We start from the raw sequence: 26,489 nt of genomic DNA on the forward strand, positions 1-26,489 counted from the left end.
TTCCAACATTTCTACAGAATCCAAACTGATCTTCCCAAAGGTCAGTTTCTATCAGTTTTTCCATTCGTCTGTAAATAATTCGCGTTAGTATTTTGCAGCTGTGGCTTATTAAACTGATAGTTCGGTAATTTTCACATATGTCAACACCTGGTTTTTTTGGGATTGGAATTATTATATTCTTCTTGAAGTCTGATGGTATTTCGCCTGTCTCGTACATCTTGCTCACCAGATGGTAGAGTTTTCTCAGGACTGGCTCTCCCAAGGCCGTCAGTAGTTCTAATGGATGTCTACTCCGGGGGCCTTGTTTCGACTCAGGTCTTTCAGTGCTCTGTCAAACTCTTCACGCAGTATCAATCTCCCATTTCATCTTCATCTACATCCTCTTCCAATCCATAATATTGTCCTCAAGTACATCGCCCTTGTATAGACCCTCTATATACTCCTTCCACCTTTCTGCTTTCCCTTCTTTGCTTATAACTGGGTTTCCATCAGAGCTCTTGATATTCATACAAGTGGTTCTCTTTTCTCCAAAGGTCTCTTTAATTTTCCTGTAGGCAGTATCTATCCTACCCCTAGTGAGATAAGCCTCTACATCCTTACATTTGTCCTCTAGCCATCCCTGATTAGCAGTTTTGCACTTCCTGTCGATCTCATTTTTGAGATGTTTGTATTCCTTTTTGCCTGCTTCATTTACTGCATTTTAATATTTTCGCCTTTAATCAATTAAATTCAATATTTCTTCTGTTACCCAAGGATTCCTACTCGCCCTCGTCTTTTTACCTACTTGATCGTCTGCTGCCTTCACTACTTCAACCCTCAGAGCTACCCATTCTTCTTCTCCTGTATTTCTTTCCCCTGTTCCTGTTAATCATTCCCTGATGCTCTCTCTGAAACACTCTACAACCTCTGGTTCTTTCAGTTTATCCAGGTGCCATCTCCTTAAATTCCCACCTTTTTGCAGTTTCTTCAGTTTTAATCTACAGACCATAACCAATAGATTGTGGTCAGAGTCCACATCTGCCCCTGGAAATGTCTTACAATTTAAAACCTGGTTGCTAATCTCTGCTTACCATTATATAATCTATCTGATACCTTCTAGTATCTCCAGGATTCTTCCATGTGTACAGCCTTCCATTTATGATTGTTGAACCAAGTGTTAGCTATTATTAAGTTATGCTCTGTGCAAAATTCTACCAGACGGCTTCCTCTTTCATTTCTTTCCCCCAATTCATATTCACCTACTATGTTTCCTTCTCTCCCTTTTTCTAGTCTCAAATTCCAGTCACCCATGACTATTAAATTTTCTTCTCCCTTCACTACCTGAATAATATCTTTTATCTCATCATACATTTCACCAATTTCTTCATCATCTGCAGAGCTAGTTGGCATATAAAATTGCACTACTGTAGTAGGCATGGGCTTTGTGTCTATCTTGGCCACAATAATGCGTTCACTATGCTGTTTGTAGTAGCTTACCCGTGCACCTATATTCCTATTCATTATTAAAGCTACTCCTGCATTACCCCTATTTGATTTTGTATTTATAACCCTGTATTCACCTGACCAAAAGTCTTGTTCCTCCTGCCACCGAACTTCACTAATTCCCACTATATCTAACTTTAACCTATCCATTTCCCTTTTTAAATTTTCTAACCTATCTGCCCGATTAAGGGATCTGACATTCCACACTCCAATCCGTAGAATGCCAGTTTTCTTTCTCCTGATAACGACGTCCTCTTGAGTAGTCCCCCGCCCGGAGATCCGAATGGGGGACTATTTTACCTCTGGAATATTTTACCCAAGAGGACGCAGAGATCATAGGAGGAAACAGAGGTACTTGCGGGCTGAGGTAAGAGGACTGCAGCCTTGGCAGCAGCGTCAGCAGCTTCGTTTCCTGGCAGATCGACATGACCAGGGACCCAAAGAAACATGACATTGTCTCCACAAAGAGTGAGCATGTGACAGTTTTCCTGTACCCGCTGCACTAAGGGATGAGCAGTGTACAGTGCACAGAGACTTTGGCTGCGCTGACCGAGTCGGGGCACAGGACATAATTGGGAAGGCTGTGTTGCCGAATGTACCCTGCGATCTGGTACAAGGCGAAAAGCTTGGCTGTAAATACTGAGGAATGGGCCGGAAGCTGATATCAAAAGACACGGGTGCCAATGACGAATGCACACCCAACCCCACGGTCAGTCCGAGAGCCATCAGTGTATACAAAGGTACTATTGCTAAATTCCATGCAAAGGTCGTGAAACTGAATGTTATAGACTGAGGCTGGAGTAGTATCCTTAGGAAGCGAATGAAGGCCAAGGTTAACATGGGCCGCTTCATGAAGCCAAGGTGGTGAAAGGTTTCATATCCACGGGGAAAGTTACAGGTAGTGTGACATTAAGCCACCGTAGAAAGTGGGCTCCAGGAGGTAACAGAGATGAGGGACGAGCCCCATACTGACGATCGAAGGAATCATCAAAGAAGGAGGCATAGGAACGGTGGTCACGCATGGCAGACAAACGGCATACATACCTGCTGAGGAGAAAGTCACAGCGGTAGGACAGTGGTAGTACAGCAGCTTCAGCATACAGATTCTCAACAGGGTTGCTGTAAAAGGCACACGTCGCCAAATGGATGCCATAATGATGGAGAGTGTCGAGACGGTGTAAAAGGGATGGGCTTGCAGATGCATAAACAAAGCACCCATAGCCGAGTTTCGAATGGACAAGGGAGCGGTACAAAAGGAGGAGGATAGTTCGATAAGCACCCCAAGAAGCACCATTGAGGACACATAGGACACTGAGGGACTGTGTACAGCGGGCTGCCAGATGAGAAACATGGGAGGACGAAGGGAGTTTCCTGTCGAGCATGAGCACCAGGAATTACATAGAGTCAAAGAACGGAAGGGCAACAAGCCCAAGATGTAGAGATGGTGGGAGAAACCATTTGCATTGGCAGAAATTCATACAGATGGTTTTTTCAGTGGAAGAGCGAAAGCCACTGGTGATGCTCCAGGAGTGAAGCCGAACGAGACAGCACTTAAGATGCCGCTTAGTGAGGCAGGTCCGTGGAGAACTGCTATAGATGGCAAAATCATCGACAAAAAGGGAGCCAGAGACGCCCGGCGGGAGACAGGCCATGATAGAGTTAATGGCAATAGCAAAGAGGATGACGCTCAGGACGGAACCGTGAGGCACACCATTTGCCTGAATAAAGGTGTCCGACAAAGCAGAACCCACACGCACCTTGAAAACTCAGTCTTGTAAAAATGCCCAAAGAAAACAGGGCAGAGTACGGAGGATACCAGTTCTCCAGCAGGTGTCGTAGGCCTTCTACAAATCGAAAAACATGGCCAGAGTCTGGGATTTCCACAGAAAACCATTCATGACATGGGTGGACAAAGTAACGAGATGGTCAAGTGCAGAATGCCGTGCTCAAAATCCACACTGTGCACTTGTGAGTAAATGGCGAGATTTGAGCCACCACACCAGCCGGGCATGAATCATACGTTCCATCACCTTGCAAATGCAGCTGGTAAGAGAGATGGGGTGGTAGCTAGAAGGAAGGTTTCTGTTCTTACCGGGCTTACGTACGGGTATGACTGTGGCTTCAAGCCAGCGTCCAAGAAATGTGCCCTCAGCCCAGATGCGGTTTTGTGTGTTAAGCAGAAAGTGCTTTCCCGCAAGAGAGAGGTGCTGCAATATCTGAATGTTGATAGCATCTGGCCCTGGGGAGGAGGACGGGGATGAACTGGGAGCATGATCTAGCTCCCTCATAGTGAAGGCGGCATTGTAGCACTCACGATTTGGAGAAGAGAAGGGTATCGCCCGGGCCGCCTCCCCTCGTTTCCTTAGGATAAGGGCAGGGTGATAGTGGGAAGAGCTCGAAACTTCTGTAAAAACGTGGCACAAGGAGTTGAAGATAGCTACTGTCAGGCTGGAAATTGGGGAACGGATCTTCATTCCAGAGAGCCGTCGGAGGTTGATCCACATGACAGAGGAAGGTGTGGATACTGTTAAAAGAACTAGTGAATGAAATCCAAGTAGCTCTTTTGCTATCCCGAAGAACTCGACAACACTTTGCACACATCTGTTTACAATTAACGCAGTTTTCCAGCAAAGGGTGGCGGTTAAAAACAAGGCGAGCACGTCACTGTGCACAAATTGCACAGGGACTGGGGCATGACGTGGTAAAGAGGAAGTGCGAGGAAGTGAACGTTCTGCAGTAGTAAGGATAACAACTGTGAGATTGTCTATAAAATGACTTATCTTAATAACATGAATATTTATATATGTGTTTGGAGAGAGAAATTGATTTCTGATTGCGACTTTACTTTACGTTGTAAATGGCAGCTGAATTTTGGTTGCTGCCTCCTTAAATGATCAGCTTCTGCACCAGTTGGTGACGTATTATAATTTGGAGGAAGTTATTGTTCTTTAAGGTTTAAAATAGGACTCTGTTAGTTACTTGGTCATATTGCGGATAGCTTTGAGCCCAAATTTTCGTAACTCTTAATACCTAAGGGATTACTGTTGTAAGTAAATAAGATCAAACAGCAATCTGCTTTTTGTGAGAAATGGCGATTGCTTGGCACACAAAACTTCCTTCAAACTACACGTCCTGTTGCATCAAAATTGGTCAGTGGAGTTCGGCACCATACTATTATACAGGAACATAATCCAATTACTGCAATTAAGAAAGGATGAGAGGTTTTTTCGTACTGAATGAAAACTACAGAGAATGCATTTCCTTTCCTGTATTTTAGTGAACTTTGTACACCTTGCTATTCTGTTGACTGATAGCCAACGATGGCAATGAAGTTCACTTCCTTTTCCAAATACAAGATATTTCTATTCTTCACTTCCAGAAAGTTTGTATACATACAACCCTTACACATACTTCACTCGGTTTTATCACTGAAATAGCAATTTTCATTAAATGTAACAATACATTCTGAGCGATGGCCTAGCAACACGTCCTCTTTCCAAAAGATACAGATTAACAGTCCTCTTTTTTATAATAAATCATACTCAAAGATTCACAGCTACTACCGGTGCGGCGATTGCAAGCTAAAGAGTTTCTTGCTGTCCAGCTGTGCTTCACTTGGTATTTACATACATTACTGAGCTTCTCAGAGTAAAATTAGGCACAAAATAGTTAAGAAAAGGACAGTGAGGCTCGAATAACATTACAAGTCCACCTGGTCATCACAACTGAGAAAATCTTGTTCTGCATAAGTCGCCACGGAGGAGTAAAGTTGCCAATCAGCCTTAGTAAGTTGCTATTTGAGTATGCAAGTGGATGGGGTAGGAGTCAGCAAACGGAGAGCACACGGGAAATGGTCGCTTGAGTAGGCGTCAGAAAGAACGGACCACTCAAGATGATGGGCAAGCTGGGCAGTGCACAAGGATAGGTCCAAGTGGGAATAGGTAAGCGAGGAGTCAGAAAGGAAAGTGGGTGCACCAGTATTAAGGCAGAAAAGGTTGACTTGGTTAAGAAGGTCAGCAAAAAGGGCACCTCTCCGACAGGTCCTGGAAGAACCCCAAAGGAGATGATGCACATTAAAGTCACCGAGTAGCAAAAATGGGGGAGGTAGCTGCCCAATAAGCTGAAGGAAGTCTGCCCTGGTGACATCGAATGATGGAGGTACATAAATGGTAAAGAGGGAAAAAGTCAGGTGGGGAAGGAAAAGGTGAACGGCAATAGCTTGATGACGGGTAGTCAGGGAGACGGGTTGGCTATGAACAGCATCTTGTATGAGCAGCACGATCCCCCATGAGATGGACTGCCGACCTCAGGGGGAAGGTCAAAATGAATCGGTAAGTAATGTGGAGCATCAGCGTGCTTGTGTGGTCGGTGGGTGGAGACCAACGCCAAAAAACGGTTGGTGGTGTGCACTGGCGAGACAAGAGGCCAGCCGGGCTAAGCGACCATGTGGTGACACCATGGTGCAGGATCTTCGAGTTGGTTAAGGGGAAGACCGTTTGTCTTTAGCGAATTTCTTTAAGCCCTTCCGGGTAGAGGAAGACTTGGGTGGTGTTTGGCTGAAGGGACGGAGGAAGTCTTCTCGGGAGTACTCCTTCTGGCCTTTCCTGCCCGCCAGTTGTATAGTAGGTAGCTCTGCCCCTTTATGCGAGAGTTTGACAGTTTGTCCTTCATGGAGCAGGGGTAACAAGAACTGAACTATAAGTGCCAGAAGGGAGAACACAGGGTTTGCGACTAACCAGTAACTTACGAGCTACTGCGTAAGGCACTTTTTCCTTTACCTGAATCTCTTGAACAGCCCACTCATCTAGATACACGGGACAATCCCGGGAGGAAGCAGTGTGGCCACCATTGCAGTTGATACAGCATGGAGACGGAGGTGGACATCGCTCTCGTGTGCATCCCTGCCACAGGTTACGCATTTGGCTGGGTGTTGACAAGACGTTCTGGTGTGATTGAACCGATGACACTGGTAACAGCGCATTGGATTTGAAATGTATGGCCAGACTGTGATGATTTATAGCCAGCTTTAATCTTGGATGCCAGCACCACCCTACCACAGGTGAGAAAAAGAGTGTGGGTGGGCACCAGGGAGGAATCAATCTTTTTCATTACACAATGAATGGCAATGGCACCCTGATCAGAGAGGTAAGATTGTATTTCAGCCTCAGTTGGACCGTCAAGCAGCCTGGTGTAAATTACACCACAGGAAGAATTCAAAGTTCTATGTGCCTCGACACGAACAGGGTAGCTGTGGAGAAGCAAGGCAGCAAGTAATTGTTGTGCTTGAACATCAGAAGCTGTCTCCATAAGCAAGGTGCCATTCCATAAATGAGAGCAGGATTTCATAGGGCCAGCAATTGCTCCAACACCTTTCTGCACAATAAACGGATTTACCGCGGAGAAGGAGTGACCGTCTTCCATATGTGAAAACGTGAGGAATCGTGGAGCAGCACGAAGGGTCTTTGAATCATTAGTCTCATTACGTTTACATTTCGTCGATGCTGATGGAGAGGATGAGTGACTCATAGTGAGGAAATCCCCCACAATTGCCAGCGTCTCCGATGGCGTGCTCCTTCCAACTGGGGGCCTCTACACAAGAGGGCACACCAACCTTAGGTGAGTCTTCACACCTCAGGTCACACCTCCCGAACACCTGACAGAGGCACCAACGTGCAATCTGGGAAGGTTACAGCTCAGGCAATCACTCCTCCCTGGGCCTGGCCTGTACCAGGTCCTACCTGTTGACCTGGGGCTGGGAATTATGTGTTACCCAGTCACCTTTTACGTGTCAGATGCGTGGGCTGGCCTTCAGAAGTGCACAGGGAGGAGGAAGAAAAAAAAGAGGATCCTCAAACGCTGAAGTGGAGGAACGAGAGGAGAAGGGAAACAAAGAAAGGAAAAAGGAGCCAAAAATGAAGTTGAGATTGTTCGCAAGTCAGCAACAGAATGCAAAACATTCCCAATAATACCCCAGACATGTTCCCCAAGGGAGGAGAAAATGAATAGCAAGAGGATACACATACAGCTCGTAAGGGAAAAAGTGCTGCATACACTGGGGCCCTGTGGTAACCAAGCACGAACCCGAGTGATGAGCACCCTGGGGCGGGAGGGGGGGGGGATCGTTTACAACTATTTTTATCTGACTGAAAAACAAGCGCCTACAGCGGAAGGAGTTAAGCAGAAGTTGAAACAATCTAAAGACTTTCAAGATAGTAACCCTACTGTAAGGCGTTATTAAACAAATTAGGTTTCAACTGGAGAGTGAAAGAGAGAGAGAGAGAGAGAGAGAGAGAGAGAGAGAGTGAGAGAGAGAGAGAGGGGGGGGGGGGAGGGGCGGGGGTGGGTGGCAGGGTCAATACTGTTAGAGAGAATCATCATCCAAGATAAAAGAATTGCATATTCAAAGCAATTAAAAAAATTAATTTAAAGAGGGAAACAGAGACATTTTTTACATTTATGTCTCATTCTACTAAAGATGATATTTCAAATTGGCAGACAAAGGAATGTAACCCATTCTCAGACGACATGCTGAAGCCTGTTCTATATGAGTTCGTTTGACAAACCACTCAAGGACTGTTGAGTATTCCACTGATAAGATTCGACAAACTGCAGTACACACTGCTTTAGACCTTCCTCCTTACCACCCAGAATTAACTCCAACAGAGATTATTTGAGCTATTGTGAAAGGTTGGACAGCTTCTAGGAATGTTATCTGCAACATAACATTTATAAAACAATTGTATGTGGAGAAATTTAATTCAACAGCTAAAGAAGACTGGATTCCAGGGCAGACGACATTGAAAGGTAAATAAAAACTTTGATCCTAGATATAACTGTAAGAATTACCTCTTGGTTGCATCTGCATGCATGTAAAATATATACCCTTGTAAAACTGGATGGTGATTTCGAAAATAAAAGCTTTAACAATACTGTGTGTACAATAAAATGTACTCCATGTGTTCCACTTTCATTTATATTGAAAATATAGTCTTGTGATAGTGTATTCATCTCTTTGAAACCACCTGTATTACATAATCAATTTCTAACTTACAAAAAGACAGATATGAATTTTTATGCATTTGTAATCACGAACAGGTCAAATAAAGATTAAAAGAGGCCACTGACATAAGCAGTTTGCCACAGGGAGGGGGGGGGGACAATTAATTTCATACACAAAACAAGTGGCACCTTTGATTACCACTGTAATGAACATTTGCCTGAGAAACGTTTTTAGCCTTCTATTATAAATTACATATGAAGATGACAAGGAGTGTTGGCCAACATTTTTTTATATTCAACCAAAGGTTCATGACTTGTTTTCATGGCACTTTTGATATTACTCCCTGTAAAACTTGTAATAAGATATGTTTCTGGGTGTTGATTTTACTAAATCACATTCTTTTTCGAATCTTTCAGTTATTTCCACACTCAAATTCCAAATTTCTCAGAACTATATTTTACTGTATGTGAGAGCAAGTTTTTCCTCATTAGTATATTTTAATAACTTAGAAGAAATATACAAATATTTTGCCCAGAATGCCATGGCAGAAGTGATCACACCATCCTTCTGAGAGACTACATTCTCAATTCATTTCTTGTCAATGCACTATAAATTCACACAAGTTATGTGATGCAAAACCTGCCAACAAGACACCCGAAATGAAACACAAACAAAGACGCGCACCTGCACACGCTCTAACACACACGCGCACCTGTGCACCTACACTTTCTGGTTGTGTGTCCTGTCAGCAAAAGGTAGGTGCACAGGTGGCAAAGTTTCCATTCTCTTTTTGTGTGCGCCAATCAATGACGCCTTTACTTCTAAATTGGTTGCCATTTCCCTCTACTGACTTAAACAAAGACCAAACAAAATATCTATAAGACTAGGTTGGTTGGTTGTTTGGTTGGATTAAAAGAGGGGGAAAGGGACAAAACTATGAGGTCATCAATCCCTCAATGCCACAAGTGTGAGAATAAAAACAAACGAGACTGACAACTCAAAACAGAATGAAAGGAAAAAAATCACAAGAATGATGAAGGGCAGCAAACATGTAAATGGACAAAAGGGGACAAGAAAACCACAGAAATGCAAGAAACGGGATGAACAGATTAAAACAACAAAGCAGATTACCATGGCTGGCTGACCATGGGAATAAAAAAGGATAAGCCAGCCACTCTGCAACGCATTAAAACCTTCACCCTAGAAGCACTAGGGTGGAGGACACAGAGGGACAAAGGACATGTACTAAAACTGATAAAAAGAACATGAACAAAACATAAAACTAAATCAGCCGATGAGGCGTTGCTCCCAAAGTAGGTGGTGTGGGAGCAACAGGGAAGGAAGTGCCCCCCACCATCAAGAGGGCAGGTCTAGTCTCCCAGTTCTGAGAGGCGACAGGAATTCAAGGAGCTGATGGGGCGAGAACTGTTCTCGTAGTGGTGGCGTACGAGGTGGTCATAGCCACAGGATGTAGGCGCTCAAATTTCCTCTTAACCTCAGTGTAGGTCAGTCGGTCCAGGTTCTTATACTCCATGATTTTCCTCTCTTTCTAGAAAATCCTGCAGTCTGGTGAGCAAGGTGCATGGAGTATTGGGATGCAATGGTCGTCAACTATCTCAACATGTGGGGCTGGAAGTACAGTGTGAAGACATATGGCTGAATTTCCAGCACTTCAAACACCACATCGGGGGAGGGATATATGGCTTGACGTCACAGCAGTAGACCATCACCTTGACCTTCTCAGGCAATGTATCACCCTCGAGGGCCAAGATGAAGGCACCGGTGGCAACCAGGTTATCCCTCAGTCCCCGATGGATGCGCCGGACGAAATGAACACCTCGCCACTCTTAATTGGCGCGCAGCTCATCACCAGACTGCAAAAGAAGGTCCCTGCTGAATGTAATACCCTGGACCATAATTAAGCTCTTATGATGCGTGATGGTAATGGAAACATCCCCCAACTTGCCACAAGAGAATTATGCCCGTGACTGGGCAGAGGATGCTGACCCAGAGCGCATTTTGGACAAGCCCTCCACCTCCCCGAACTTGTCTTCCAAATGTTCCACAAAAAACTGAGGCTTCATGGACATGAAAGATTCCCCATCAACTCTCGTACATACGAGGTAACGGGGCAAATAAGCTTCACTGCCATTCTTAGCCTGGCATTCCTCTCATGGTGTCGCCAGGGTGGGGAATAACTTGGGGTCATATTTCTCAGCATTAAAGTTAAACTTTGCCCACTTAGAGACTGCTAGCGGCAGACCACCAGCAAGAGATGATGTACTATGCTTCATGACGGCCCTGATGCCACCCACTCCGACCAGGGGCCCTCCCCATGGGCACCACCCAGCCACAGCAAAGGCCACCTGGCAGATGGCCATTTCTGGGATTCTCGATGCCCCAGGGTGACGGGTATCTACTCCTTGGCATACATGGGGAGTAAGCAGTGCAAACAGCAGAGTGATCCCTGTGTTGTCAGGGGGCTACAATCAACAGCGTACATGGTGGCCCCACCACAACGGACTGGCTACCATGCTGGATATGAGGTACAAAGAAGTTCATGGTCACCGTCAGCACAGAAAGTGACACTGCATAGTGTGTGGTGGAAACCGCACCCAGGAAGTTGTCCTCGCCAAAGAGATAGACAACTGGCGGGAATGCAATGTGACGACGAGAAAGTGGACTAAAAATCTCAATGCACAATGGACACATGTACCATGTAAGGTGCCCTTCCCTAATTGGCTCGCTCTTCGAGAAAATTTTGAAAAATGGTGGTCAAATCCTATTGGGGACCACCACATAAAGGCCCAAACGCGTGAGACTCCTTTCAGTAACCTCTTACGACGGGCAAGAATACCTCGGGCCTATTCTTACCCCTGGATCCACAGGGGGCTATAAGATTAAGATTTTATGATTATTCTAGTCAAGAATTCTGTGACTGGACATCATTATCTATTTATCAGACTAATGGAAGCAAAACAATAGTTCATCTGCAGTTTTATTTACAATTTTAGTTGTAAGCTGTTGTTCCTCCCATTACCCTCTGGACACCCATTATCAGATTAACAATTAGTACACACTAGCAAAACTTCATTTTGGGCACATCAATTTGATACTTGTATATACTAACAGCTTCAGACTTTTTTAAAAGGTACTCACGTGATTCACAGCATCCTCATCTCCTTTAAATGCATCTTTGTGATTCTTCATCCTTTCAATGAGACTCTTGTAGAACCCAAAGCAATAGAGATCATTTTTTGTTATGAGTGGTTCCATAACAAACCAGAGGCACTGTTTGATTTTCATGAGCTGATCCAAGTCTTCATGAGATGTATAGAAAGGATGATGAGTCAGCACAGGTACAGCAAATACCATCATGTAGTCAGGAAGAATGTGTGTCAATTGGGTGAGTCCTTTATCTAGCAGGCCAGCTAATGAACATTAAAAAAAAAAAAACAGAAATACATGTTTCTTAAAGTAACCAACACATGTACTACAACAATTAGAAAACTAGACATTTACTATTAAACTGATAAAATTATATTATTTAAATCTACTATCTTCCCAATTCATCCATGTCCTAAGTCTGTTGTAACATTAATATTATTATTTATATTTTTAATATTATGTACCACAATATTAATAATTATAATTACATTAAAATTTATTTATTTTATAACTAATATTTATATACCAGCTGCTGAAAGAGGAAAAATTGGGCAAAAATTCCCAAGCAGTGTTTATAATATAATCAAATCTCTAGTTTTTGAAATATCTTGAACTTTGAAACCAGTGGGAAACAGTGAAATGATTACTAGATAACAATGGACTGGCAGTAAAGGTTCTAACTTCAAAAGTATTTCTATTAACTCGAAGCATTACTCATGAGGAATGGCACAAAAACTGAGCCCTGCCCCCCCCCCCCCCCCCACACACACACACACCCGTATTTATTTAACCTTTTGTATGAGCCTCCAATCCAAAGGAGGAGTGCATACAACATATGTGTAACATGTAACATGAACGAGAAGAATATGTGAGCTATGGTATGTCGGACATGAGATACAACTGTTTCTACATCTACATGATTGCCCCACAATCACAATTATGTGCCTGGCACGGGTTTCATTGAACTGCCTTAAAGTTATTTCTTTACTGTTCCACTCTCGAATGGTATGCAGGAAAACAAGCACTTAAATCTTTGTGTACGAGCTCTGAGTTCTCTTATTTTATTGTGATCATCAATTATCCCTAAGTATGTGGGTGCCAACTGAATATTTTTGAAACTGGAAGAGGAAGTTAGTGATAGAAATTTCACAACATACTGCTGCAATGAAAAATGCCTTTGTTTTAATGATTACCATCCAATTCACATATCATGTCTGTGTCACATGTTAGTCCCCTGTGACACCGATCCCTCATTGCACAGCAATATTCAAAAAGAAGGCTGACAAGTGTGATATAAGCAGTCTCTTTAGTAAACCTGTTGCACTTTAAAGTGTTCTGCCAACAAATCACAGTCTTTTGGTTTGCTTTACCCACAACATGCATTCTGAGGATAAAACACAATACTAAGCAAAATTTAACATATTTCTACCATGCAATGTAAGATGATTTACAGATTATAGATGTGAATCCTTTTGGGAGGCACCATTGCACTCTTTGGGCACGCCTCATGTACTAGCTCAAAGTGTCTACATATTGTTGATTACCCTCCATAATACTCAAACTTCACATAGTTTTTGCACTGAAGCTGTGCGGTTAGAATCTCTGAGCGTGATATGTTGAAGTGTTGAGAGATGTTTTGTGAGGCGTGATTGACTAGTACAGTGTTTATGAAAGGCAATCCAGGTTACAGTTCTGGTCTACCACTGTGTAATTAAGTGTCTGTTCCAAAACTACTATCTGTTTTTATGCAAGTGTTTCTCCTGAGCTATAGTAACTCACAAACATGCTGTGTGATGCCATGAAAAAGGTATTTACTGTGTTATACAATACCACATAGGTTTAGAATCTATTAATCAACTTCTTTACTGAAAATATGAGTGCCCCTTGTGCCTCCTTGTACAGGGACTTTAAGGGATCTACCCAACAGCTGTAATATACTTAATAGTTCATAAAGAAACTCCCAATCCTATCAATTTGCTCTGCAGGCCCATAGCGATATATATGGCCCTGATGTAACACCACACTTTCTGTAAATTCCACAGTGGCCAGTCACCACATGAAAAAGGTGTGTTATCAAGTGAATAACTACTATGGTCATGCCATGAGATGTCTACTGTCAAATGACCAAGGGAGATGGGAAGAGGAAAGTTCCTGGGCACATGCACAACATGAGTAGCCACATCATAGCAGCTAACGTCAACGTCAGTGTACTAAGTGGGGAAATTATGTTAGTTTAGGCTGCACAGAAGCCAACTCATATGCCTGCAAGCTGCTGCACAGGCACAGTATCTTTGAAAGCACACATGTAATCTGTCAACTGATCTGTGCATTTTGTCTGGAATTTTGTAGGCAAGGACAACCTACAAATAGTAAATGAGACACTGAAAGGCATATTGCCTGTAGAAATCTGTTTTGGGTTCTTCAGCGGACGAGTTTTTGATGAGGTCTCAACAACTTAAGTAGCTGGTACTCTCATTATCCTCCGTTACTTGTAATGAACTGATATCAAACTCTTCGGTATAACTATCCAAGCACTTCTCTGTGGCCATCACCACTCTGTTCTCCCACTTATTAACCACCTTTGTCATTTTGTGCAAGATAGGAATCCAACATTCACTTACCCTGAGACTTTCCTTTTTGTTGTTAAAAGTTGGTATAATGCTTATAGATCTGTCTGTCTTCTCAGAACAAACAAATACGGCAACTACTTTTCATAGATAGAACTTGAGTTTCAGTGAAGTTTTACGTACATTTGTGTTCCGTGACCTTGGTGTTAACGAACTGCTCAGTACTTCTGATACACACTTTGTCACAAGCGCACAATATTCCGTAAACCCAATTTGTCTTTGGCCACTCTGAATGACATTTGTTTTGTTGGTTGTCCTGCCAACTGTCTTCATGCCATGCTCTTGGAGTGCATGTTTATTCTGTCTGCCATTCTGGGGTTGGCATTGATGCTACAGCCTGAACTAACATCTTTGCCCACCAAGCAAGCTGACAATGAGACCGTTGATGTTTGCTGCTAGGACATGGCTACTCGTGTTGTGCAAGCACAGACACTACCTTGGCCTTCTGAAAGCATAGTGACACTTTTGCATCAGGGCCAATCACAATGCTAAGGACTATGGGGCCAGGTTCATATGACCTGGTGTTTCTTTAGGAACTATTAAGCATATTACAGTTGCTGCGTGCATCACATAGAGTCACTATGTATGGATGCATGAGGGGGAGGCCTATTTTCAGTAAAGAAGTTGATTAATAGATTCTAAACTTTGGCAGTACTGCACACCCCTTACGGTGTGTAGTGGAGGACAGTTTGTGTACCACTACCACTTCCTCATTTTCCAGTTCTAGTTGGGTATGGTTCATGGGAAGAATGATTGCTGGTAAGACAAGGACTGTAAGCTGGATTGCTGCCTTTTACAAACAGTGTGGTAACCAGTCACATCTCATCTCATAAATATAGATCATCTCACACTTCAAGTCACTCCCAGAGATTCTAATTACACAGCTTCACTGCACAGAGATTCTAACACATCTTCAGTGCAAAGAGTAAGGAGTTTAAGTGTAACCGAGGGGAACCAGTGATTAGTAGACACTTTGAGTTAGTCCACAAGGCATGCTTAAAGAGTGGAATTGGTGTGACATTGCCCCCAAAATGCACATATAAAGATCCAAAACTTAGTCTTTCACACCTATATCTATGCTTTGAAAACCACCTTACAGTGTATGGCAGAGACTTTGTATACCACCATAATCTTTCTCCTTCCTATTCTACTGTTGAACAATGTGCAGAAAGAATGCCTACTTATAATTCCAAATTGCTGCAATTTTGTTGTTTTGGTCATTACTGAGATATAAGTAGGAGAAAGCAACATATTACCAGTATGCCTCTGTGTAATATACAATACTTCACTTGTGATATCTATCATTAGAGTTGAATAATCATTTCCATGACACAAACACTTCCTAAATGAACACATGACAAAATGTGCTGGTCCACTTTGAATCTTCTCTGTATCTATTAATTCTGCTTCGCAAGGGCCTCAGGTTGACAAACAATATTTAAAGCCTATGGATGAGTATAAATAATTGAAAGAGTAAACATACATACTTAGTCGTCCACAGGTACGTAAACATGACTGAGAACACTACTTGCTCTCTCTCTCTCTCTCTCTCTCTCTCTCTCTCTCTCTCTCTCTCTCTCTCTCTCTGCCTGGTAGTCCCACATCCAAAATCCCCGTGTACATAATCACAGACAGTGCAGTATGGCACAGAGAAGAGGCCTCCCAGACTCTCTGTGATGGAGGCCTAGAGGAAGAATGGAAGTAGGACAGTTACAAACTTGTGTGGCCTGATGGCGTAGTGTAAATCCTTCTGTTGTTTCTCGGACATGGCGACAGTTTATAGAGACTGAAACTGTACCCTGAAGACAAAGGCAGGGACAACCACATGTGACATCTGAAAGAGAGAACTGTTATTTGGCTCTAAGGACATGATGGTACTGGCATCTGACCTTGCAGCAACCATTGGACATTTTGTATCGAAGCAAACGGTGTACACAACCCAATGTTTTTTTACAGATGAGTTGTGATTTGGTCTGGAGAGTTATTCTCGACGGATTCACATCTGGAGGGAACGCGGAACACAATTTTGGGACCCAAACATTGTGAAAACAGACCAGAATCAGGGAGGATCCCTAAAGGTGTGAACAGGGATTATGTTGACCACTCTAACACCTCTTCAAGAAACTGTATGGGTGAATTGGCAAGGTTTAAGGGGTGAAAATACCACACTGCATCAAGAACCAAGAAAAAATATTTGATCTGTTTGCAGACTAACTACCTATTCCTTAGTATAAAGGTGCAGGAAGAGCACTAAAATCTTTTACATCAGTTCTAAAGTATTGTGGTGTTCCAAAACAGAAGTCTCTGAAAGGATTCACACTTGAAACATGTTCTTGCCTATAATGTATGAAACATCTACAAACAGGAGTATTGTTCTAATGACACCTGATTAATTTTGCTGTCAGCATAACATAACAGCCAAAAATTTCAGTTATCACATCTAAACATGAATTTTAGTTTCAATTATTCTGAAACATGAAACATTTATTTCCCCCTGATGTGGTCAGGGGATCCTCACTCTTGATCCTGCAGGATGTCAGTAAAAGAGGTGTATAAAAGATGTAACACTGCAAAAGGCAATATCATATCACAATTTACTTGACCAGACAGTAAAACTGACTTATTATTTTATGTAGAAACTGTCAAAGCACACTTTGAATTCCTGAAGCAGGCATTAACTATCTCTGAGATGACACTTTGTAAGTATTTAAATATCACCGGCAGCTGGAAATAAAATGTTCCGATCTTCAACAATGTGAAAGTTGCAAATACACTGTTCGCCACATGGCTTTTGAGAGTTGAGTGAAAAGATCTATTGTATGACGAGCCTAGAAACAGCAGATATTCTGGAACAAAGAAAGACATATACACAAATAAATACAGTTACTCGAATGCTAATGTACTAACCTATTGCACCCATGGAGATACTTTTGACATATTCTCTTCTTTTATTAATATCTACAACCATATTCTGCTTAATAAGCATCTTTATTCTCTTATCGGGTTCAATACCACCAAGAGCATAGAAACCCATGAAATCCAGTGGGAGACATTTCTGAGGAATTCCTCGTCCAAGTCCTTTGTGTAGTTTTGTTGCAAAGATTTCACGCACCTGCGGTACCTCATCCTGCAGAAAATAAAATCAAAATTAATCACTTTCTCTTAGAACTGAATATTAATAAAACAATTTATGTGGCTGTTTTAGTTACTGTTACAAGATGAGCTCATCTGGGTGAGTCACTGTGATCAAAGGTGCCTGTCACAGTAGCTTAAAAGTTGGTCATATATAAAAACTAAATCTATAACATCCTCCAAATTAACAAACTTGAAGATTCTACTTTTGATAACTTACAGTTACATAAATACACTCAAGGTTTCATAAAATCCCCCCCCCTCCTGTAGCACTGCTCTGTAAGCAAACTCAGAACGAAAGTACGAAATGAATATCAGAAATATTTTAAGCACAACAGACACTTCCATTTACCATTATCAGAAGCTAGAACAACTTGCATAGGTTTGACAAACATGCAATAAAAACAGGAATTTCCATTATTTAGAGGAAGAGACATGTGGAAGAATAATGGATAATGTACACAGTTGCTACAAATGACGAATTTCCTCCAAACCCTACGTCAAAGGAAACAAAAGATGTACCAACGGATTCTTTCAATTTCATTAGCTCCTGCGATAGCCCTACTGAATTCATTTCCACTAACTCTCACAAATTTAAACAAGCCTGTTGCAAAACCTGCCTCTAACTGTGTCTCCTAGGAACATACAGGGTGTTTCAAAAATGACCGGTATATTTGAAACGGCAATAAAAACTAAATGAGCAGCGATAGAAATACACCGTTTGTTGCAATATGCTTGGGACAACAGTACATTTTCAGGTGGACAAACTTTCGAAATTACAGTAGCTACAATTTTCAACAACAGATGGCGCTGCAAGTGATGTGAAAGATATAGAAGACAACGCAGTCTGTGGGTGCGCCATTCTGTACGTCGTCTTTCTGCTGTAAGCGTGTGCTGTTCACAACGTGCAAGTGTGCTTTAGACAACATGGTTTATTCCTTAGAACAGAGGATTTTTCTGGTGTTGGAATTCCACCGCCTAGAACACAGTGTTGTTGCAACAAGACGAAGTTTTCAACGGAGGTTTAATGTAACCAAAGGACCGAAAAGCGATACAATAAAGGATCTGTTTGAAAAATTTCAACGGACTGGGAATGTGACGGATGAACGTGCTGGAAAGGTAGGGCGACCGCGTATGGCAACCACAGAGGGCAATGCGCAGCTAGTGCAGCAGGTGATCCAACAGCGGCCTCGGGTTTCCGTTCGCCGTGTTGCAGCTGCGGTCCAAATGACGCCAACGTCCACGTGTCGTCTCATGCGCCAGAGTTTACACCTCTATCCATACAAAATTCAAACACGGCAACCCCTCAGTGCCGCTACCATTGCTGCACGAGAGACATTCGCTAACGATATAGTGCACAGGATTGATGACGGCGATATGCGTGTGGGCAGCATTTGGTTTACTGACGAAGCTTATTTTTACCTGGACGGCTTCGTCAATAAACAGAACTGGCGCATATGGGGAACCTAAAAGCCCCATTTGCAGTCCCATCGTCCCTGCATCCTCAAAAAGTACTGGTCTGGGCCGCCATTTCTTCCAAAGGAATCATTGGCCCATTTTTCAGATCCGAAACGATTACTGCATCACGCTATCTGGACATTCTTCGTGAATTTGTGGCGGTACAAACTGCCTTAGACGACACTGCGAACACCTAGTGGTTTATGCAAGATGGTGCCCGGCCACACCGCACGGCCGACGTCTTTAATTTCCTGAATGAATATTTCGATGATCGTGTGACTGCTGTGGGCTATCCGAAACATACAGGAGGCGGCGTGGATTGGCCTCCCTATTCGCCAGACATGAACCCCTGTGACTTCTTTCTGTGGGGACACTTGAAAGACCAGGTGTACTGCCAGAATCCAGAAACAATTGAACAGCTGAAGCAGTACATCTCATCTGCATGTGAAGCCATTCCGCCAGACATGTTGTCGAAGGTTTCGGGTAATTTCATTCAGAGACTACGCCATATTATTGCTACGCATGGTGGATATGTGGAAAATATCGTACTATAGAGTTTCCCAGACCGCAGCGCCATCTGTTGTTGAAAATTGTAACTACTGTAATTTCGAAAGTTTGTCTGCCTGAAAATGTACTGTTGTCCCAAGCATATTGCAACAAACGGTGTACTTCTATCGCTGCTCGTTTAGTTTTTATTGCCGTTCCAAATATACTGGTCATTTTTGAAACACCCTGTATATTCCAGTTATAGTGATGGTAAACATGTACAAAAGGAAGAATGCACATCATAAGCCAATAAATAATGTTTATCATTTTATGGAGTAACTAAAAGGTACAATAACTAGCATCCCATTACCAAATACATTCTTTGAGGCTCTTTAGCAAGTTTAGAAAGCCTTGTCTGGAAAGAACAGAAGCTTCCACATGTCGTCATCCTCAATAGTTCTGACAAAGAAAAACACTGTTCATTTAGTTTATGGTTTGGAAACAAAAAGGAAGCTACTATTCTGTATTTTTCCTCATTTTTTTCTCAAAACATTAAAGACTTATAGTTACACGGAAAAGCATAGGTTTATTGTATTCTGGCCTCTATAACTGAAGCAAGCTCTGTAGGTGACAAGGAATACCAGAAAACGTGAATCAAAGTGTCTGTGCTGCACAGCCCATGACTGGGCTACTGGCCTGACTGTAGGTACAGTACTACCTTTCTTCATCATAGCATGAGGGGGGGGGGGGGGGGGGGGGGCGCATGGGGTGGCAAGTCCATTGCCCTGACAACCTTTCACCAGCAGGAAAGATGTATAGTACACATTTGATTGCATTTAAAAAAAATACATGACACTGTGCTGCCTGTAACAATACTTATTTGCAAACAATTTTGGTTTTAAGCAATCTTCACACCAGTTATCTAAAGAAACAAAAATAGACCACATGTGACAATGGAAATAAAACATAAAATCCACAGATGAGAACCAAATACTTACGAAAAATATTACAGGTGTATCATATGTCATACATGTCATACACAGGGAAAGATTCCACGCGGGAAAAATATATCTAAAAACAAAGATGATGAGACTTACCGAACAAAAGTGCTGGCAGGTCGATAGACACACAAACAAACACAAACATACACACAAAATTCAAGCTTTCGCAACAAACAGTTGCTTCGTCAGGAAAGAGGGAAGGAGAGGGACAGACGAAAGGATGTGGGTTTTAAGGGAGAGGGTAAGGAGTCATTCCAATCCCGGGAGCGGAAAGACTTACCTTAGGGGGAAAAAGGACAGGTATACACTCGCAAGCGCACACACACACACACACACACACACACACACACACACACACACACACACACACACACACACACACACACATCCATCCATCCGCACAAACACAGACACAAGCAGACATTTGTAAAGGCAAAGAGTTTGGGCAGAGATGTCAGTCGAGGCGGAAGTACAGAGGCAAAGATGTTGTTGAAAGACAGGTGAGGTATGAGCGGCGGCAAATTGAAATTAGAAATTAGCGGAGATTGAGGCCTGGCGGATAGCGAGAAGAGAGGATATGCTGAAGGGCAAGTTCCCATCTCCGGAGCTCCGACAGGTTGGTGTTAGTGGGAAGTATCCAGATAACCCGGACGGTGTAACACTGTGCCAAGATGTGCTGGCCGTGCACCAAGGCATGTTTAGCCACAGGGTGATCCTCATTACCAACAAACACTGTCTGCCTGTGTCCATTCATGCGAATGGACAGTTTGTTGCTGGTCATTCCCACATAGAAGGCTTCACAGTGTAGGCAGGTCAGATGGTAAATCACGTGGGTGCTTTCACACGTGGCTCTGCCTTTGATCGTGTACGCCTTCCGGGTTACAGGACTGGAGTAGGTGGTGGTGGGAGGGTGCATGGGACAGGTTTTACACTGGGGGCGGTTACAAGGGTAGGAGCCAGAGGGTAGGGAAGGTGGTTTGGGGATTTCATAGGGATGAACTAAGAGGTTACGAAGGTTAGGTGGACGGCGGAAAGACACTCTTGGTGGAGTGGGGAGGATTTCATGAAGGATGGATCTCATTTCAGGGTAGGATTTGAGGAAGTCGTATCCCTGCTGGAGAGCCACATTCAGGGTCTGATCCAGTCCCGGAAAGTATCCTGTCACAAGTGGGGCACTTTTGGGGTTCTTCTGTGGGAGGTTCCGGGTTTGAGGAGATGAGGAAGTGGCTCTGGTTATTTGCTTCTGTACCAGGTCGGGAAGGTAGTTGCGGGATGAGAAAGCTGTTTTCAGGTTGTTGGTGTAATGGTTCAGGGATTCCGGACTCGAGCAGATTTGTTTGCCACGAAGACCTAGGCTGTAGGGAAGGGACCGTTTGATGTGGAATGGGTGGCAGCTGTCATAATGGAGGTACTGTTGCTTGTTGGTGGGTTTGATGTGGACGGACGTGTGAAGCTGGCCATTGGACAGGTGGAGGTCAACATCAAGGAAAGTGGCATGGGATTTAGAGTAGGACCAGGTGAATCTGATGGAACCAAAGGAGTTGAGGTTGGAGAGGAAATTCTGGAATTCTTCTTCACTGTGAGTCCAGATCATGAAAATATCATCAATAAATCTGTACCAAACTTTGGGTTGGCAGGCCTGGGTAACCAAGAAGGCTTCCTCTAAGCGACCCATGAATAGGTTGGCGTACGAGGGGGCCATCCTGGTACCCATGGCTGTTCCCTTTAATTGTTGGTATGTCTGGCCTTCGAAAGTGAAGAAGTTGTGGGTCAGGATGAAGCTGGCTAAGGTAATGAGGAAAGAGGTTTTAGGTAGGGTGGCAGGTGATCGGCGTGAAAGGAAGTGCTCCATCGCAGCGAGACCCTGGACATGCGGAATATTTGTGTATAAGGAGGTGGCATCAATGGTTACAAGGATGGTTTCCGGGGGTAACAGACTGGGTAAGGATTCCAGGCGTTCGAGAAAGTGGTTGGTGTCTTTGATGAAGGATGGGAGACTGCATGTAATGGGTTGAAGGTGTTGATCTACGTAGGCAGAGATGCATTCTGTGGGGGCTTGGTAACCAGCTACAATGGGACGGCCGGGATGATTGGGTTTGTGAATTTTAGGTAGAAGGTAGGGGTGCAGGGTGTTGGTGGGGTCAGGAGGTTGATGGAGTCAGGTGAAAGGTTTTGTAGGGGGCCTAAGGTTCTGAGGATTCCTTGAAGCTCCGCCTGGACATCAGGAATGGGATTACCTTGGCAAACTTTGTAAGTAGTGTTGTCTGAAAGCTGACACAGTCCCTCAGCCACATACTCCCGACGATCAAGTACCACGGTCGTGGAACCCTTGTCCGCCGGAAGAATGACAATGGATCGGTCAAGCCTTCAGATCACAGATAGCCTGGGCTTCAGCAGTGGTGATGTTGGGAGTAGGATTAAGGTTTTTTAAGAAGGATTGAGAGGCAAGGCTGGAAGTCAGAAATTCCTGGAAGGTTTGGAGAGGGTGATTTTGAGGAAGAGGAGGTGGGTCCCGCTGTGACGGAGGACGGAACTGTTCCAGGCAGGGTTCAATTTGGATAGTGTCTTGGGGAGTTGGATCATTAGGAGTAGGATTAGGATCATTTTTCTTCGTGGCAAAGTGATATTTCCAGCAGAGAGTATGGGTGTAGGACAGTAAATCTTTGACGAGGGCTGTTTGGTTGAATCTGGGAGTGGGGCTGAAGGTGAGGCCTTTGGATAGGACAGAGGTTTCGGATTGGGAGAGAGGTTTGGAGGAAAGGTTAACTACTGAATTAGGGTGTTGTGGTTCCAGATTGTGTTGATTGGAATTTTGAGGTTTTGGGGGGAGTGGAGCTGGAAGTGGGAGATTGAGTAGATGGGAGAGACTGGGTTTGTGTGCAATGAGAGGAGGTTGAGGTTTGCTGGAAAGGTTGTGAAGGGTGAGTGAGTTGCCTTTCCGGAGGTGGGAAACCAGGAGATTGGATAGTTTTTTAAGGTGGAGGGTGGCATGCTGTTCTAATTTGCGGTTGGCCTGTAGGAGGATGCTCTGAACAGCCGGTGTGGATGTGGGAGAGGAAAGATTGAGGACTTTTATTAAGGATAGGAGTTGACGGGTGTGTTCATTGGCTGAGTTGATGTGTAGGTGAAGGATTAGGTGGGTGAGGGCAATGGATTGTTCAGTTTGGAACTGGTATAGGGACTGATGGAAAGAAGGGTTGCAGCCAGAGATGGGAACTTTAAGTGTGAGGCCTTTGGGGGCGATGCCAAATGTCAGACAAGCCTGAGAAAATAAAATATGGGAGTGTAATCTGGCTAGGGCGAAGGCATGTTTCATCTACATCTACATCTACATTTATACTCCGCAAGCCACCCAACGGTGTGTGGCGGAGGGCACTTTACGTGCCACTGTCATTACCTCCCTTTCCTGTTCCAGTCGCGTATGGTTCGCGGGAAGAACGACTGTCTGAAAGCCTCTGTGCGCGCTCTAATCTCTCTAATTTTACATTCGTGATCTCCTCGGGAGGTATAAGTAGGGGGAAGCAATATATTCGATACCTCATCCAGAAACGCACCCTCTCGAAACCTGGCGAGCAAGCTACACCGCAATGCAGAGCGCCTCTCTTGCAGAGTCTGCCACTTGAGTTTGTTAAACATCTCCGTAATGCTATCACGGTTACCAAATAACCCTGTGACGAAACGCGCCGCTCTTCTTTGGATCTTCTCTATCTCCTCCGTCAACCCGATCTGGTACGGATCCCACACTGATGAGCAATACTCAAGTATAGGTCGAACGAGTGTTTTGTAAGCCACCTCCTTTGTTGATGGACTACATTTTCTAAGGACTCTCCCAATGAATCTCAACCTGGTATCCGCCTTACCAACAATTAATTTTATATGGTCATTCCACTTCAAATCGTTCCGCACGCATACTCCCAGATATTTTACAGAAGTAACTGCTACCAGTGTTGTTCCGCTATCATATAATCATACAATAAAGGATCCTTCTTTCTATGTATTCTCAATACATTACATTTGTCTATGTTAAGGGTCAGTTGCCACTCCCTGCACCAAGTGCCTATCCGCTGCAGATTTTCCTGCATTTCGCTACAATTTTCTAATGCTGCAACTTCTCTGTATACTACAGCATCATCCGCGAAAAGCCGCATGAAGGGAATGTAAATAAAACTTAATGGGGTCGTGGTGGAGGTGTTGTGAGGGTGACATGGTATTAGAAGGTGGAAAGTGTAACATGAGGCTGAAATGAAAATGAAAATAAATATAAAAATATATGGGGAGAGATAAAGGTGAACTAGAAAGCAGGGATACGACTTCCTCAAATCCTGCCCTGAAATGAGATCCATCCTTCATGAAATCCTCCCCACTCCACCAAGAGTGTCTTTCCGCCGTCCACCTAACCTTCGTAACCTCTTAGTTCATCCCTATGAAATCCCCAAACCACCTTCCCTACCCTCTGGCTCCTACCCTTGTAACCGCCCCCAGTGTAAAACCTGTCCCATGCACCCTCCCACCACCACCTACTCCAGTCCTGTAACCCGGAAGGCGTACACGATCAAAGGCAGAGCCATGTGTGAAAGCACCCACGTGATTTACCAACTGACCTGCCTATACTGTGAAGCCTTCTATGTGGGAATGACCAGCAACAAACTGTCCATTCGCATGAATGGACACAGGCAGACAGTGTTTGTTGGTAATGAGAATCACCCTGTGGCTAAACATGCCTTAGTGCACAGCCAGCACATCTTGGCACAGTGTTACACCATCCGGGTTATCTGTATACTTCCCACTAACACCAACCTGTCAGAGCTCCGGAGATGGGAACTTGCCCTTCAGCATATCCTCTCTTCTCACTATCCGCCAGGCCTCAATCTCCGCTAATTTCTAATTTCAATTTGCCGCCACTCATACCTCACCTGTCTTTCAACATCTTTGCCTCTGTACTTCCGCCTCGACTGACATCTTTGCCCAAACTCTTTGGCTTTACAAATGTCTGCTTGTGTCTGTGTATGTGCGGATGGATATGTGTGTGTGTGTGTGTGTGTGTGCGCGCGAGTGTATACCTGTCCTTTTTTCCCCCTAAGGTAAGTCTTTCCGCTCCCGGGATTGGAATGACTCCTTGCCCTCTCCCTTCAAACCCACATCCTTTCGTCTGTCCCTCTCCTTCCCTCTTTCCTGACGAAGCAACTGTTTGTTGCGAAAGCTTGAATTTTGTGTGTATGTTTGTGTTTGTTTGTGTGTCTATCGACCTGCCAGCACTTTTGTTTGGTAAGTCTCATCATCTTTGTTTTTAGATATATGTCATACATGTCTTGAGATGAAGTTAACGAGAAATACGTGGAATGCCTCTAACATCAAAAGACATTAGATAAATCAATTTTGACAAATGTGACCTAACACAAAATCAAGATGAGGACTGAGTGGAAAAGTAACAACAAGTTATTTATAATCTGAAAACAAAACAAGTCAAAGACCACAAGAGTCAGAGAGAAATAACATGCCAAACCTAAGGATGTTGTCATTAAATCATTGTTTTATTACTGAATCACACTGTCTCACTATGTACAGTTCTAATTGTAATTAATATTTCACAATGATAAGAATGAAGTGAAATATAAAATTACAGGTATACAAGATTTAACGAAAATGAAAACACAAAATAGTCTTCAGCCTTTGAGTAAATTAATCACTCGTGGAATATGAATTAACACGATTAAGTAAATTTAAGTGGATCACAAAAATAGTACGAAAATTGCATACTTGGAAAAATTAAAAATGAATATAGATTATTGGCTTTTGGTTGCATTCATACAATTTTAGATGCACTTTATCTACATTCTCTGTAATGCGATTACATTTAAGAAGATAACAAAAATATTATGAAAATTGCACACTTTTTGCATCACTTGGAGAAATACAAAACACATGTACAGACTTGGCTTTTTTGTTGTTCATCTACATACTCTATATTTATTTTATATTTTTCCAAGTGATGCAAAAGGTATGCAATTTTCGTACTATTTTTGTGTTCCAATTACATTTATGTAATCACACTAATTGATATTCCACAAATGGTTACGTTTACTGAAAGGCTGAAAACTATTTTGCATTTTCATGTTCATAAAATCTTGTATATCT

At 43.3% G+C, this 26,489-nt stretch overlaps 1 protein-coding gene across 3 annotated transcripts in view; it reads right to left on the minus strand.

Annotated features, from left to right (window-relative positions):
* Nucleotides 1-26,489, minus strand: part of LOC126092587 (sister chromatid cohesion protein PDS5 homolog B-B) — a 177,438-nt gene that overhangs the window by 25,980 nt on the left and 124,969 nt on the right. For all 3 annotated transcript variants that reach the window (XM_049908278.1, XM_049908276.1, XM_049908277.1), the window contains exons 18-19: nt 17,185-17,404; nt 11,642-11,913 (exon numbers count right to left, since the gene is read on the minus strand). In XM_049908278.1, the coding sequence (XP_049764235.1) occupies nt 11,642-11,913; nt 17,185-17,404 (492 nt within the window). The remainder of the gene's footprint in view (nt 1-11,641; nt 11,914-17,184; nt 17,405-26,489) is intronic.

This window comes from Schistocerca cancellata, chromosome 7 (assembly GCF_023864275.1).
Source record: "Schistocerca cancellata isolate TAMUIC-IGC-003103 chromosome 7, iqSchCanc2.1, whole genome shotgun sequence".
Taxonomy (NCBI): Eukaryota; Metazoa; Arthropoda; class Insecta; order Orthoptera; family Acrididae; genus Schistocerca; species Schistocerca cancellata.